The sequence below is a fragment of the Phaethon aethereus genome, assembly GCF_964289735.1.
Source record: "Phaethon aethereus genome assembly, chromosome: W".
In the NCBI taxonomy this organism is placed as follows: Eukaryota; Metazoa; Chordata; class Aves; order Phaethontiformes; family Phaethontidae; genus Phaethon; species Phaethon aethereus.
The window spans coordinates 25,225,299-25,240,968 of record NC_138581.1 but is presented as its reverse complement, the minus strand read 5'-3'; the positions used below and the strand labels follow the sequence as shown (position 1 = coordinate 25,240,968).

Sequence of the window (15,670 nt, the reverse complement as noted above, 5' to 3'; positions counted from 1 at the left end):
TGGCGTACTTTTATGACGAGATTCTCTAGTCAGGCAGCAATATCTTGCCACAATTCAGCAGCCCAGATGGGCTTGCCTCTGCGTTGCCAGTTGCTCTGCTTCCATTGCTGTAGCCACCCCCACAGAGCATTTGCCACCATCCATGAGTCAGTATAAAGATAGAGCATTGGCCATTTTTCTCGTTCAGCAATATCTAAAGCCAGCTGGATGGCTTTCACCTCTGCAAACTGACTTGATCCACCTTGTCCTTCAGCAGCTTCTGCGACTCGTCGTATAGGGCTCCATACAGCAGCTTTCCACCTTCGATGTTTGCCTACAATACGACAGGACCCATCAGTAAACAGGGCATATTGCCTTTCGTTCTCTGGCAGTTCATTATATGGTGGAGCCTCTTCAGCACGCGCCACCTCCTCTTCTGGTGATATTCCAAAATCTTTGCCTTCTGGCCAGTCCATGATCACTTCCAAGATTCCCGGGCGATTAAGGTTTCCTATTCGAGCCCTCTGTGTAATAAGCGCGACCCACCTACTCCACGTAGCATCAGTCACATGATGTGTAGAGGGGACCCTCCCTTTGAACATCCAGCCCAGCACCGGCAGTCGGGGTGCCAGGAGGAGCTGTGCTTCGGTACCAACCACTTCTGAGGCAGCTCGAACTCCTTCATATGCTGCCAATATCTCCTTTTCAGTTGGAGTATAGCGGGACTCAGATCCCCTATATCCTCGACTCCAAAACCCTAGAGGTCGACCTTGGGTCTCTCCTGGTGCCTTCTGCCAGAGACTCCAGGTAGGGCCATTCTCCCCGGCTGCCGTGTAGAGCACATTTTTAACATCTTGTCCTGCCTGGACTGGCCCGAGGGCTACGGCATGAACTATCTCCTGTTTGATTTGTTCGAAGGCTTGTCGTTGCTCAGGGCCCCATTTAAAATCATGCTTCTTCTGGGTCACTTGATAAAGAGGGCTTACAATCAGACTGTAATTTGGAATATGCATTCTCCAGAAACCCACAACGCCCAAAAATGCTTGTGTTTCTTTTTTGCTAGTTGGAGGAGTCATAGCTGTTATTTTGTTGATCACATCCGTTGGGATCTGTCGACGTCCATCTTGCCATTTTATTCCTAAAAACTGGATCTCTTGTGCAGGTCCCTTGACTTTACTTTGTTTTATAGCAAAACCAGCTTTCAGAAGGACTTGAATTATTTTCTTCCCTTTCTCGAAAACTTCTTCTGCTGTGTTGCCCCATACGATGATGTCATCAATGTATTGCAGATGCTCTGGAGCTTCACCCTGTTCCAGTGCAGTTTGTATCAGCCCATGGCAAATGGTAGGGCTGTGTTTCCACCCCTGGGGAAGTCGATTCCAGGTGTATTGGACACCCCTCCAAGTGAAAGCAAACTGTGGCCTGCACTCTGCCGCCAAAGGGATCGAGAAAAACACGTTAGCAATATCAATGGTGGCGTACCACTTGGCTGCCTTTGACTCCAGTTCATATTGAAGTTCTAGCATGTCCGGCACGGCAGCGCTCAGTGGCGGCGTGACTTCATTCAGGCCACGATAGTCTACTGTCAGTCTCCACTCTCCATTAGACTTTCGCACTGGCCATATGGGGCTGTTAAAGGGTGAGCGAGTCTTGCTGATCACTCCTTGGCTCTCCAGCCGACGAATCAGCTCATGGATGGGGATCAGGGAGTCTCTGTTGGTGCGATATTGCCGCCGGTGCACTGTTGTGGTAGCGATCGGCACCTGTTGTTCTTTGACCCTGAGCAACCCCACCACAGAAGGGTCCTCTGAGAGACCAGGCAAGGTGGACAGCTGTTTAATTTCTTCCGTCTCCAAGGCAGCTATACCAAAAGCCCACCGGTACCCTTTTGGGTCCTTGAAATACCCTCTCCTGAGATAGTCTATGCCCAGGAGTATTGCCGGAGTTGGCCAGCCAATTCATCCACCGTTGGTCTCTCTCCGTCTTTCCAGGCCATTACTGCTAATGAGTTGGCTGATGATGGTGCACTCCATACAAACTTCCGCCACATAGGTCACATGCAATAGACTTCATCTGGATCTTTGGATGATTGTCCATTGTCCATTGTCCAAGTCACCATAAATCACTTCCAGCACAGCTAGCTCCCTCAGGTACTGGATACCTTTCTCCATGGTGGTCCACTTGCCTGGGTGACATAGAACATCTTCCTTGAAGGGATACCTTTCCTTCACACCCGACAGGAGTCGTCTCCAGAGGCTGAGGACTTGTGCACCTTTTCCAATTGCTTTGTCCATGCCCCCTTCCCTAGAAAGGGATCCCAGCTGCTTGGCTTCCCTACCCTCTAATTCCAGGCTACTGGCCCCATTATCCCAGCATCGGAGCAGCCAGGTGACAATGTGCTCACCTGGACGACAGCTGAAATCCTTTCGCATATCTCGCAATTCACTCAGGGATAGAGATCGGGTAGTTACTGTCTCTTTTATGAGTTCTTCCTCCTCCTCCTCTTCAAGTGATGACCTCTTCCGTGCTTGTGATGGCCCTGCTTCAGAGCACTCTGCCTCCTCACTCTCTTCCTCTGCCTCCTTCTTAGCAGAATCTTCCTCATCCTTTACTAAACGAGCTGACTTCCGCTTCCAAGATTTCTTCTTTTGTATAGGGGCAACTGATACCGGGATGGGCTGGTTCTCTGGTTCAGCTGCAACAGTCTGAGTAGCTACAGTGCCTGTTGCAGGGGTTGGAGTAGTGACAGTGCCTGCCACAGGGGTTGGAGTAGTCACAGTGCCTGCCAGACCCAGAGAGCCTCTCTCCCCTTTGCATAGTGTTAAATAGAGCTTGGTAGGCATGGGCCAGGCCCCAGCACATGGCAATGATTTGTGTCTCCTTGGAGCTGCCAGGCTGACAGCATACTTCTTCCAAATATTCTGCTAGTTTATCAGGATTCTGCACTTGTTTGGGAGTGAAGTTCCAAAACACCGGAGGTGCCCACCGCCCCAGGCATTTGCCCATGCTGTTCCACACACCCTGCCATTCATAACTATCCAGCCTTGGGGCAGATCTCCGGGTGATATTCTTAAATTGCTTGCCAACCTTAGACAAAACCGAAACAATGTTCCTCAGAAGTAGCAATAGAGGTATTTTAACTACCCAAGGGTGTTCAAAATACGGAAAAATTATTGTGATGAAGGAGGAAACATTATGATAGAGGGTAGCAAAGGTACCATTCTGCATTTCCTCCATAGAAAGCCTTTCAGAGGCAGAAGTATAATTGCTAATTGTCTCCACAAGACAGTAGCCAAAATACAGTAACGGCTTTAGTACAGAGCTCAGATGATACCACATTAAGCTCAAGGTCAGTGCTCTAAAAACAAAACTCGCAGGTGAGTACAGCAGCCCACAGAAACCAACACCAATCCTTAACATGTACAACAAAGACGAGAGCATCATGCAAATCAAATAAACTGATATTGTGACCTGCAACCGTTATTATCTCAAGCCTCGTGCCCCACTTTGGGCGCCAAAAAGGACTGTTGTGGTTTAGCCCCAGCCGGCAACTAAGCACCACGCAGCCGCTCACTCACTCCCCCTCCCACAGTGGGGCGGGGGAGAGAATTAGGAAAAAAAACTCGTGGGTTGAGATAAACATGGTTTAATAGGACAGAAAGAAAGAAGGAAACAACAATGATTATACCAACAAAGGAATGTACAAGAACAAGTGATGCCCAATACAGAAATTGCTCACCACCCCGTGATCGACAGCCCGTCCCCGAGCAGCGATTCCCGCCCCCCGGCCAACTCCAGTTTATGTACTGGGCATGACGTCGGATGGTAGAGAATATCTCTTTGGCCAGTCTGGGTCAGCTGTCCCGGCTGTGTCCCCTCCCAGCTCCCTGTGCACCCCCAGACTGCTCGCTGGCAGGCCAGCACAAGAAGCTGGACTGTCCTTGACTGCTTAGCAACAACCCAAAACATCAGCACATTATCAACAGTTCCTCATCCCAAATCCAAAACACAGTCTCACACTAGCTTCTGTGAAGAAAACCAGCTCTATCCTGGCTGAAACCAGGACAATGACTGTTTTTTAAATGTCACTGATATGGTCCAGTAATTTTTATGATTTTTGTAGGAATTTGCTCTGTGATTCCTTCACAGTTAGTGTTTAACAGTTAGAATATGAAGTAATTTTTCAACTTCTGGAGTTTATTTTTTATTTAGGCTGTTTTGTTAAGAGGACAATCACATGATTCCAGATAAATATTTATCATTTTACCACCTATTTTGAACACAGTGGGTAACATATTCACCTAGGTGTATATAAATGATTAAGAACTCTTAGGAAATTGTGTCTTCCTTCTATTAGAGCTTATACAGGAAAAAGTCACTTAATATAGTGATGCAGGCTCAGGACAATGGAATGTTGGGCAAACTTCAATATAAGAAGGCACTCAGTTCAATTATGAGACAAAATAAAGCTTATGCAGTACAGCAATGAAATAGAACAATTTTCCCTTAAATTGTATGCTATTCAAATGTATTTTTAAGTGCCTCAAACTGAATAGAATCTTCTTGTGAGAGAGGGACATAGTAAAGGAAACTTCACAGACAGGAAGCAGATGAAAAAGAACTAAACACACACACACACAAAAACACGACTCCAAAGAAGAGCATGAGAAGATAAAAGGGGGGGTGTAAGTACACAAAATAGATTAAAAAAGGACAAAGATGTTAATAACTGGGTGGTGTTACAATAGGTAGAAACATGCTGTCTACCATAGTTTCTAGAGAAATAACAGCAAATAATTACAGCATATTTTATAGCTTTTCATTAAAAAATAGAACAGATCCATCCACCTATGACTTGCTTTTGATAAAGACAAGTTCAAGTAGGTTACTCCTTGTTGAGATGAATCTCTTTCCTTGTCAATTCCTGCATATCTGATGGTGTTCTGAAGGTAGTACAGGCTTATTCCTACTCACTATATAATCTGACCTAAAAGTAGAGGCTACATTTTTTCTCCCTCTGTAAAAATAATAATTCATTTTTTTGCCAAGTCCAGTTCTCCTTTTTCTTGGTGAAAATAATTATAAAAGACTTCAATTGAAAATATAACTTCTTTGTGGTTGAATTTAGGGGAAAAATGGATGATAAAATCCAGATTAACAGTGACATCTAAGTCATGTCGGGGTGGGGGGACCTAACAACCAAAATACATGCTGATAGTTCATTATTATAAATATGATTTCATCATCCAAGGCTGAAACTGATTTAGGCAATAGTTGGTATTGCAGTTAAACTTTGTGTTATACTGAGCTGTTGTTTAAATTTTTAGGGTTCTGCTGCTCGAATGGACCATGAGACAGCCAGTGTTATGGACTCTAGTAATAACTATTCTGTTCCTCGCAGACTGACGAATCATCTGGGTACCAAGGTAACCGAAGATTACAAACCACAGGTTGCTAATGCTACATTTTTGCTAATACAATATCCTCATTGTCTCTGCCAATAGTGCCAATATTAGCTGAATGATCAATAAGGAAAATTTGATTGCAAGAAATTATTTGAGTACCTAAAAAACTTGTGATGTTGATGCATAATCCATTATGAATACTAACCCTTTTAAAAGCAGTTCTTGGAATACTTTACTGGAGGCTGAGTCCTCAAAACAGATGGTGTTGCTAAGAAATTTAAATAAACAAACAAATAAATAAGTAAATAAGTAAAGTTACGTAAGCCCTTGATGGTAATAAATGTCTGTTCCTTGTCTCTATAGTAATTCACATAATACGATGTAGAATAATGGAGAATGGAAAATGCTTGTCATGACTAAAATATTTGAATTGAATAATCATTGAAAATCGGAAATGTGAAGGGACTTTGAGGAGATCATCTAATATATCACCCAGTAATGCATTAATTTTATCAAAAGCATTCTTGACAGCACGTGAAAGCTGTCTAACCTATTGGTAAAAGCTTTAATGATAAGCAATCTCTATCAATTTTTCAGTTTTTGCTATTAAAATTTTTATTATCTAACCTAGATCTCCTTAGCTGCAACTTCCTTTTTCTCAATGGAAATAGGAGGTACTCTTTCCATCTTTTGAAGCAAACTTTTATATATCTGCAATGTATTCTAAAAAGTTACTAAAAAATAGAGATGAAGCTTGATATACAATAGCAAGTGTACTCAAGATATACAAGTAGCATGAAGAGAGGAAAAAAGGGCTAATCTCTGTACTAATGTACTCATCTTCAGAGACATTAGAATAGCCTCTGAAGAAACCAAATAAAAAAGTTGATTGGTCTGGTAACCAGTGCAAAACTGTAGTTATTATTAGAAAACTTTGTATAACAGTCTGCAAGTCTCATTTCTACCTTAGTTGGTATATTTTAAAGAAGCACACCCACTGCTACTTTGCAATTCCCTTTGATAGTTTCTTTACGTTGTGCTATGATTTTGAAATTTGCTGTATTCTTGGCTTTAGGAGTTTGAGGTTTCTAGATAGTATCTAATATTACCTTGTACATCATATTGTTCTACTAAAAGTTCACTAAAAGAACCAAACCAAATTTCTCAATCTAAAGCTATTACTGAAGAAAACAGAATGCAAAAGACAAACCAAATAGTGCATTGACCACTATATTATATGGCAGCCAAAGGAACCACTCAAAAATTGCTATTTTTTAATTTGAAATTTGGTTGCTCTGAGTTAAATGTGTGATGCTGGTTTTTCATAGCTTGATTTAGTTGGACAAATGCTTAGTACTTTATACTGTATATATTAAATGAGCATTTGTTTGCTCCATTGGTTTTATCCCTGTAAACTTGAAGAAAGTGTTAAATTAACTCTTCAATTTTGCATTAGCTGTAAATAATCGGACCTATATGAAAATCATTCAACATATCAAAAATTCATTGGTTAATTTGAAACAGTTTTAATGGAAAACATTAAAATATGTGTGTGGTGGGTTGGCCCTGGCTGGACACCAGGTGCCCACCAAAGCCACTCTGTCACTCCCCTTCTTAGCTGGACAGGGGAGAGAAAGTATAACAAAAAGCTTGTGGGTCGAGATAAGGACAGGGAGAGATCATTCACCAATTACCATCACGGGCAAAACAGCCTCAACTTGGGAACATTAATTTAATTTATTCCCGATCAAAATCAGAGTAGGATAATGAGAAATAAAACCAAATCTTAAAACACCTTCCCCCTACCCCTCCCTTCTTCCCGGGCTCAACTTCACTCCAGATTTTCTCTACCTCCTCCATCCCCGAGCAGCGCAGGGGGATGGGGAATGGGGGTTGTGGTCAGTTCATCACATGTTGTTTCTGCCACTCCTTCCTCCTCAGGGGAAGGACTCCTCACACTCTTCCCCTGCTCCAGTGTGGGGTCCCTCCCATGGGACACAGTCCTCCACAAACTTCTCCAACATGAGTCCTTCCCACAGGCTGCAGTTCTTCACGAACTGTTCCAGCCTGGGTCCCTTCCACAGGGTGCAGTCCTTCAGGAACAGAGGGGTCACAAGTCCTGTCAGCAAACCTGCTCCAACATGGGCTCTTCTTTCTCCATGGGTCCACAGGTCCTGCCAGGAGCTTGCTCCAGCGTGGACTTCCCATGGGGTCACGCCTCCTTCGGGCATCCACCTGCTCTGGTGTGGAGTTCTCCATGGGCTGCAGGTGGATAGCTGCTCCACTGTGGAGCTCCATGGGCTCACCATGGTCTTCACCACAGGCTGCAGGGGAATCTCTGCTCTGGCACCTGGAGCACATCCTTCCCCCCCCCCCCCCACTTCTTCACTGACCTTGGTGTCTGCAGAGTTGTTTCACATATTCTCACTCCTCTCTCCAGCTGCAATTGCTGCTTGCCATTCCCCCCCCCTTCTTAAATATGTTATCCCAGAGGTGCTACCACCGTCGCTGATTGGCTTGGCCTTGGCCAGCAGTGGGTCTGTCTTGGAGCTGGCTGGCACTGGCTCTGTTGGACACAGGGGAAGCTTCTAGCAACTTCTCACAGAAGCCACCCCTGCAGCCCCCACCACTACCAAAACCTTGCCACGCAAACCCAATATAATGTGTAAGTTTTTTTAGCACAATGTATGTTAAAAATTCATGTAAACAGTCTTATCTTGTCTGGAGTAACTGTATTTAATGCCATACATCAAATTTTTCACTGAAGAGCATCTGTTCATGAAAGTATGATTCATACAGAACATACTCTTCTGAGATCAAATTAATTTAAAATATATTCCTGCATTCCCAAACTAAAGCACTTTGATTAGTATGTTTCTTTAATCCTTGTGTGCAGTGGCAAGTTAGAAGTCTTTGCCATTAGTCTTGCAGATTAATACAGTTAGATATAATTAACATTCTAGCCATTTAACCACTAAGTGAGATTTATTAAGATTATAAATGGTGAAGAACTAATAGTGTTTATTTAATTATTTCGAAGTAGTACAAAACTGGATGATGGATGGATGGATGGGTGGATGGGTTGAGAGCAGCCCTGCAGGAAAGGACTTCAGGATATGAGGTAGATGAAAAATTGGACATGAGCTGGCAATGTGTGCTTGCAGCCCAGAAAGCCAATTGTATGCTGGGCTGTGTAAAAAGAAGCATGGTCAGCAGGTCAAGGGAGGTGATTCTCCCCCTCCACTCCACTCTTGTGAGACCCACCTGGAGTATGGCATCCATTTCTGAGGCCCCCAGCACAAAAAAGACATGAACCTGTTAGAGCGGGTCCAGAGGAGGGACATGAAAATGGTCAGAGGGCTAGAACACCTCTCCTATGAAGAAAGGTTGAGAGAGTTGGGGTTATTCAGCCTGGAGAAGAGAAGGCTCCAGGGAGACCTTATTGCGGCCTTTCAATACTTAAAGGGGGCTTATAAGAAAGATGGGGACAAACTCTTTAGCAGGGCCTGTTGCAACAGGACAAGGGGTAATTGTTTTAAAGTAAAAGAGGGTAGATTTAGGCTAGATATAAGGAAGAAATTTTTCACAATGAGGGTGATGAAACACTGCAACAGGTTGCCAAGAGAAGTTGTGGATTCTCCATCCCTGGAAGTGTTCAAGGTCAGGTTGGATGGGACTTTGAGGAACCTGATCATGTCCCTGCCCATGGCAGGGGGGTTGGAACTAACTAGATGTTGTCTTCCAACCCATACCATTCTATTGTTCTATGATTCTATGAAATTCTTGCACCATTATATAAATAAATTTTCTTTTTTGCTCATGCATGCTATTGAGAACTTTGTTTTAGTTTATATGTATTTTTAAAATGTAATTGTATTTTTAAAATCATTTGACCTGCAGGTGGAAATGGTGTATTCATTATTGTCGATGCTTGGTACTCATGATAAAGATGACATGTCACGAACATTGCTAGCAATGTCTAGCTCCCAAGACAGCTGCATAGCTATGCGTCAGTCTGGATGTCTTCCTCTCCTCATCCAGCTTTTACATGGCAATGATAAAGACTCTGTGTTGTTAGGAAATTCCCGTGGTAGTAAAGAGGCCCGTGCCAGAGCCAGCGCAGCACTGCATAACATCATTCACTCCCAGCCTGATGATAAGCGAGGCAGACGGGAAATCCGTGTGCTTCATCTCTTGGAGCAAATCCTTGCTTACTGTGAAGCGTGTTGGAAATGGCAGGAGGCACATGAAGAAGGCATGGACCAAGACAAAAACCCAAGTAGGTTCTGTAATCTGTATAAAGATGTTTAAAAGATATTTTGAAAGCAGAGAATTTACAAAAAAATCAGCTTTAATCTGACTTCTTGTTGAATGTATGTAAGGTTTATTTTATTTTTATATTTATTCATTTATTTATGTATATTCAAATTGAGATAGTATCAGGAAATAGTATCTATTATAGATATGATATCTCATTTATAAACTTGTTCTTTAAATCATAGGCTTTGGTATGCTTTCCAGATATAATTGTAGTGAAAACAATATAAAAATATTTATAATCTACAAATTAAACATAAATTTATACTCATTTTTATTTTACACTTGCATGGATAATGAAATATATCTAAATAAATAATCCAAATTTGCTCTTCATTCAGATGTGTTCAGAAGATTTCATCTAAATTTCATCTAGAAAGTCTATTCAGTAAAATGTGAACTATTATCTAGAATGTGCATAAGAAATAGTTCAGTGTTAAAATACCAAAGAATTGACAATTTAAGTGAATTGGAGTTTTCTCACATAACAGTTGTTTTTTTTTAAAAAAAGAAGTAACCTTCTGGATCACTCAATAACTGCTTTTCTGAAGTAAGGGAGGATTAAAGTTGCTATTTTGTAAATATATGCTGTAGACATCTATATCAGAAGTACTACTGAAATCAGTGGGCTCTGTTTTGGATGTTGGATTTTACTGCAAGAATCATTTTGTAGAAGTGGATCTCTGAATAAGATGTACCAATTTGTGCTTTAGGGAAAGTAGCTCACAAAATTATGAACTTAAAAAGTTCTGTTATGAAACAAAGGGCTTAATTAACCATTCATAAGGACATAACACTCAAAGAAACAGTTTCACCTTAGGTGTTGTATTATTTAATGATGCCAGAAGTTTTAAACTTACTGATTTGTTTCACTAAGATTATTATTTTTCCAAATTAATTAGATAATTTTTTGTACTTGAAGTCATAATTTTTATGTAATACATACATTCAGAATTCTCCCTAAATTCTTTTCCATAAAGAGTCTTTTCAGCTTCAAGTATATTTCTAGTAATATATGTAATCCTGGTTGTATGTGCACATATTCAAGCCTCTGTGTACTCATATTTATTAGTAATGTTCTTAATTAACTGTCTCTTCTTGAGTTACTGGGAAGATATAAACCCTGAAAAAAACTGCACTTTATTTATTTTAAGATTCGATTCTCTTTGGAAAGCTTATGATCTAGAAAAAATTATTCACCAAAGAAATACTAATAGTTACCTATTTATTTCCTAATCAGTGCCAGCTCCAGTCGACCATCAAATCTGTCCTGCAGTGTGTGTTTTGATGAAACTTTCATTTGATGAAGAACATAGGCATGCCATGAATGAGCTTGGTAAGACTAAATGTGTTTCTCTAACTTCCTTTGAGATGCTTCCTGAAAATGCGGACATTCCTTTCTTGTATACCTCACTGAATATGTGGCGCTTTTTTTTAACCACTAGTTTAAACTCTGATTGATGCAGTTTAAATGAACTTATAGCTAGACTATTTCCTAGTGGACAGGTTACTCTCATATCTGGCATGAGCTGTGATTTTTGGAAGGGTATTCGTATCCTGGAAATATTTGCAATTTTAGAAGTATTGGACTTCTAATGGAGACTACTTTCTGAGGTTTTTTTGCATCATGAGTTAAACAAATTGGTTCCTGTATAACAGCCTGAATGCTTTAGTCCATCTTCAGTGAATTCTGTGCACGCAAGTTTCCTTAATTTGCCACTTTTCATTCTCAATGAAAAAAAAAGTATTTAAAAATATGTATTTTTTCTGTGATAGTAAGATTCAGTAATAATAATTATTAAATTAATAATTATCAGATTTACTGAATAAATTTTTATGTAACTAATGTGAGTTCATCAGTCAAATGTGATTTTGACTGGGTGGAATTAAAAGATGGGTGTGCTTCTTACTGCTTCATAAATGCGTCTGTTCTCATCTTCCCCCAAAATCTCAACACCATGCTACCATACCTTTCATCTTGTACTAAGCACACAAATCAAGATCCAGAGTCAACATTTAACAGTGTATTTAAGAAATTATTATTTACCTTTCTGAGCCTTTTGTTTTTCAGATGTTTGAGATGTGTTCAGTACATATGAATGCAATTTATTCCTTGATGTGTGTATACTGTATTCTTGATATTAGGATTGAAATTTATTATTAGTAGTAGTATTGTTTATTAATATTCATTTCATTATTTATTTATTTTAAAAGGAGGTTTGCAGACCATTGCAGAACTGTTGCAAGTGGATTGTGAAATGTATGGACTTACAAATGACCACTATAGTGTTACATTAAGGAGGTATGCTGGAATGGCTCTGACAAACTTGACTTTTGGAGATGTGGCAAACAAGGTAAAAATAGAGTTTCAAACATACAATAATCTAGTTCATAGCTGTGTTTGACTTGTAGTTCTCAGAAAGGTGATAAAAATTTCTGGGATAGGATATTGCATTTCTGAGACAGAATATTGCATTTTAGCTCGACACAGAAATTCCCCCAAAACTTTGCCCTTCCATCTTGTTCCTAACAGAGCACAAACTGAATCTTATATCATAAAAATATAGTATCAGCTTCCATATTAAATTAAGTTACTTCTATTTTGTCACTGAAAGTAAAGATTTTATCTATTGGCTTTATTTTTGTGTAAACAATACGCTAGATCTTTCCATAATGTACCAATGATTATGGATAATATATTTTTCTGAGGATTTTGAAATAAACCTGTTAATTTAGTCAAATTTTGTAAAGTTATCACTTATTTACTAATATTATTACTGTCTGACACATTTTTGCAAATCTCTTCAGCCTGGGTCCTCTTTCTTAAATGTTTGGAGCATGTCTGGCTCATAACTGGTACTATTTCAAATGACTGAAGAAAATAGATTCCCTAATTTCTACCAAGGACTTTGCTTTCAAAAGATACAAAGTTTTAATAATTTCTTGCCCCAGAGTTTTCCAAGACATGGGTCTTCAAATAACTTCATTCTGACAAGACTTTTATCTTTCTACTCTAATGGAAGACACTTCAAGAGTGAATGAAAATTCCATCCCAACAAGCAGGAACTCAAGCAAAAATGCCAGGAGGCCTGCATGGATGAACAAAAGAGCTCCTGACAAAAACTCAGATATGAAAAGGAAGTATACAGAAGGTGGAAGCAGAGACAGTTATCCTGAGAGGAATATAGAGACACTGTCTGAGCTTGCAGAGACATGGTTAGGAAAGCCAAAGCCCACCTGGAGTTGAATCTGGTGAGGGATATCAAAGGAAACAAGAAGGGCTTCTATAAGTACGTAGACAACAAAAGGATAGTCTTTAGGGAAAATATGGGCCTGCTGCTGAAGGAGACAGGAACCTGATGACACAGATCATTATAGAGAAGCTGATGAAGCATGGGCTGGATGAGCAGACAGTGAGGTGGACTAAGAACTGGCTGAACATCCAGGCCCAGAGGGTGCTTATCAGTGGCACTAAGTCTAGTTGCAGGCCAGTAACTAGCGGTATACTCCTGTTCTGCACCAGTCAGGGGGCTGGGACTGTTTAGCCTGGAGAAGAGAAGGTTCGGAGGGATCTCATCAATGTATATAAATACCTGAAGGAAGAGTGCAAAGAAGACAGAGACAGGCTCTTTTCAGTGGTGCCCAGGGACAGGACAAGAGGCAATGGGCACAAACTGAAACACAGGAGGTTCTGTCTGAACATCAGGAAACACTTTTTTTACTGTGAGGGTGACCAAGCACTGGAACAGATTGCCCAGAGAGGTTGTAGAGTCTCTCTCCTTGGAGATATTCAGAAGCCATCTGGAAATGGTCTTGGGCAACCGGCTCCAGGTGGCCCTGCTTGAGCAGGGGGGTTGGACCAGATGACCTCTGGAGGTCCCTTCCAACCTCAACCATTCTGTGATTCTACAAAAATAAAACCAGATTTCATACTACTCACTTTTTGTTCCTAGTTTTAAACAGAGTGAAACAAATCCCTCCTACAAACGAAGTGCTTCACAAAATGCTGCTTCTTAAAATCATCTGATTAGTAATTGCTGCAAGGCTGCAGTTACTGGATTTATAGCACAAACTTAACTAGTCAATGATGTAAATGTATGTGTTATCCAGCTAATGAGTAAAGCATTTCTAACATACTTTTGTTTTTGAAGAATTTTTAATTGTGCTTTGTCACAACCATTTTCTAATGTATGCCTTACAGTTTTTCAATTATTAGTGTATTCTTAAAAAGTAATTTGGTCTTCAGAAGTCAGGAATGTTGTATTTCTGTCAGTTTTAAATTGTCATATTACTTTTCATATTATGTATATTTGAAAGAAAAAGTACGATTGAGAGACTCAATAGACATCAGGTAACAACACATTGCCAACTTACAGATGAGTGTCCAGTTTCATATCCAGGACATAGTGAAGAAGGCTTCTAAACTATTAGTGTTCCAGATTTGGTCCTAGACTTATTGTCAAAAGTATAAAATTTAGCACAATTTCACCATTTATGTATTTCCCAAAATAGAAACTGATATTTATGCTTAACATTTTAATAATTGTAGATCAAGTATCTGTTACTGGAAACATTTTACTAAGCTTTTTTGAACTTCAGAGATTAATAGCTTAAAATATCAAAGAATTATGCACAAACAAGCCATCTAATGTGCCATTTAATACTCTATTTTCTTTTTTCTTCTGATTCCTAACAGGCTACATTATGTTCTATGAAGGACTGCATGAGAGCTCTTGTAGCCCAATTGAAGTCTGAAAGTGAAGACTTGCAGCAGGTACTTCCTCTTGAGATGAAATATTTCCTTGGCTTGCACATTTCCATCATCTTGCATCTCTTCAATTTCATTGGGTTGTATTAAAATGTTGTATTTCTGCTGCCCTTTCTTTCCACTCATTTGGCCTCTCCATGAATTATTTTTATGCTTCAATTCGTATCTTCTTTCATGATACCGGCTGAATATGAGCCAGCAGTGTGCCCAGGTAGACAAGAAGGCCAATAGCATCCTGGCTTCTATCAGAAATAGTGTGTCCAGCAGGACGAGGGAAGTGATCATCCCAGTGAGGGAACTGGGATTGTTCAGTCTGGAGAAGAGGAGGCTGAGGGGAGACCTTATCGCTCTCTACAACTACCTGAAAGGAGGTTGTAGTGAGGTGGGTGTTGGTCTCTTCTGTCAAGTAACTTGTGACAGGATGAGAGGAAATGGCCTCAAGTTGTGCCAGGGGAGGTTTAGATTGGATATTAGGAAAAATGTCTTTACCAAAAGGGTTGTCAAGCATTGGAACAGGCCACCCAGGGAGGAGGTTGAGTCACCATCCCTGGAGGTATTTAAAAGATGTGGTGCTTAGGGACATGGTTTAGTGATGGACTTAGCAGTGTTAGGTTAACGGTTGGACTCGATGACCTTAAGGATCTTTTCCAACCTAAATGATTCTACTATGCTATGATTCTATGATTTCTAGTGCTCTGTTCATAGAGTGCTTTCTCTTTTTTTAATTAGGCTATCTCTTTGAAATGTTCCGTCCTTCCCAGTCTGATTATTTTTTGTACTCATTCTTATGTTGTCTTGTCAGCATTAACTTTGATGCAAAGTTTGTACCTATATTTGTTCTGTAAATTATGAAGTACAACTTTGTGGTTATAAAAATGCTTAACTCTGGGTCAAATTCTGTTTTCTCACCAAAGTATATATATAATCAGCTATAAAACTCACTTTTATGACCCTGATCTGTTGTTAGTGGAAGTCCAGTTTTCAAGATAAATTTGAGCAATCTGATATTCACTGATTTAGTTTACTAGTGATAGTGCTAATGGACTAGGATTACCCTGAGGGTTAATGCAGTATTGTGGCATCTGAGGCTTCTCCTACACTAGCAGCAAATAAATAATAGACTAATAACAGTAGAGGAAGCTCTACTTCAAAGAAGAATCTCTATGATACTTGGTAAGGTTGTTCTCAGTACATATATACC

At 40.3% G+C, this 15,670-nt stretch overlaps 1 protein-coding gene across 5 annotated transcripts in view; it reads left to right on the top strand.

The window, feature by feature from the left end:
• LOC309415240 (adenomatous polyposis coli protein-like) overlaps window positions 1–15,670 on the top strand; it is a gene marked incomplete at both ends in the record, with an annotated part of 135,670 nt that overhangs the window by 109,444 nt on the left and 10,556 nt on the right. For 3 of the 5 annotated variants that reach the window (XM_082012702.1, XM_082012701.1, XM_082012700.1), the window contains 5 exons: window positions 5,307–5,405; window positions 9,285–9,663; window positions 10,942–11,037; window positions 11,916–12,055; window positions 14,398–14,475. In XM_082012702.1, the coding sequence (XP_081868828.1) occupies window positions 5,307–5,405; window positions 9,285–9,663; window positions 10,942–11,037; window positions 11,916–12,055; window positions 14,398–14,475 (792 nt within the window). The remainder of the gene's footprint in view (window positions 1–5,306; window positions 5,406–9,284; window positions 9,664–10,941; window positions 11,038–11,915; window positions 12,056–14,397; window positions 14,476–15,670) is intronic. The other 2 variants (XM_082012704.1, XM_082012703.1) reach the window with 1 other exon arrangement.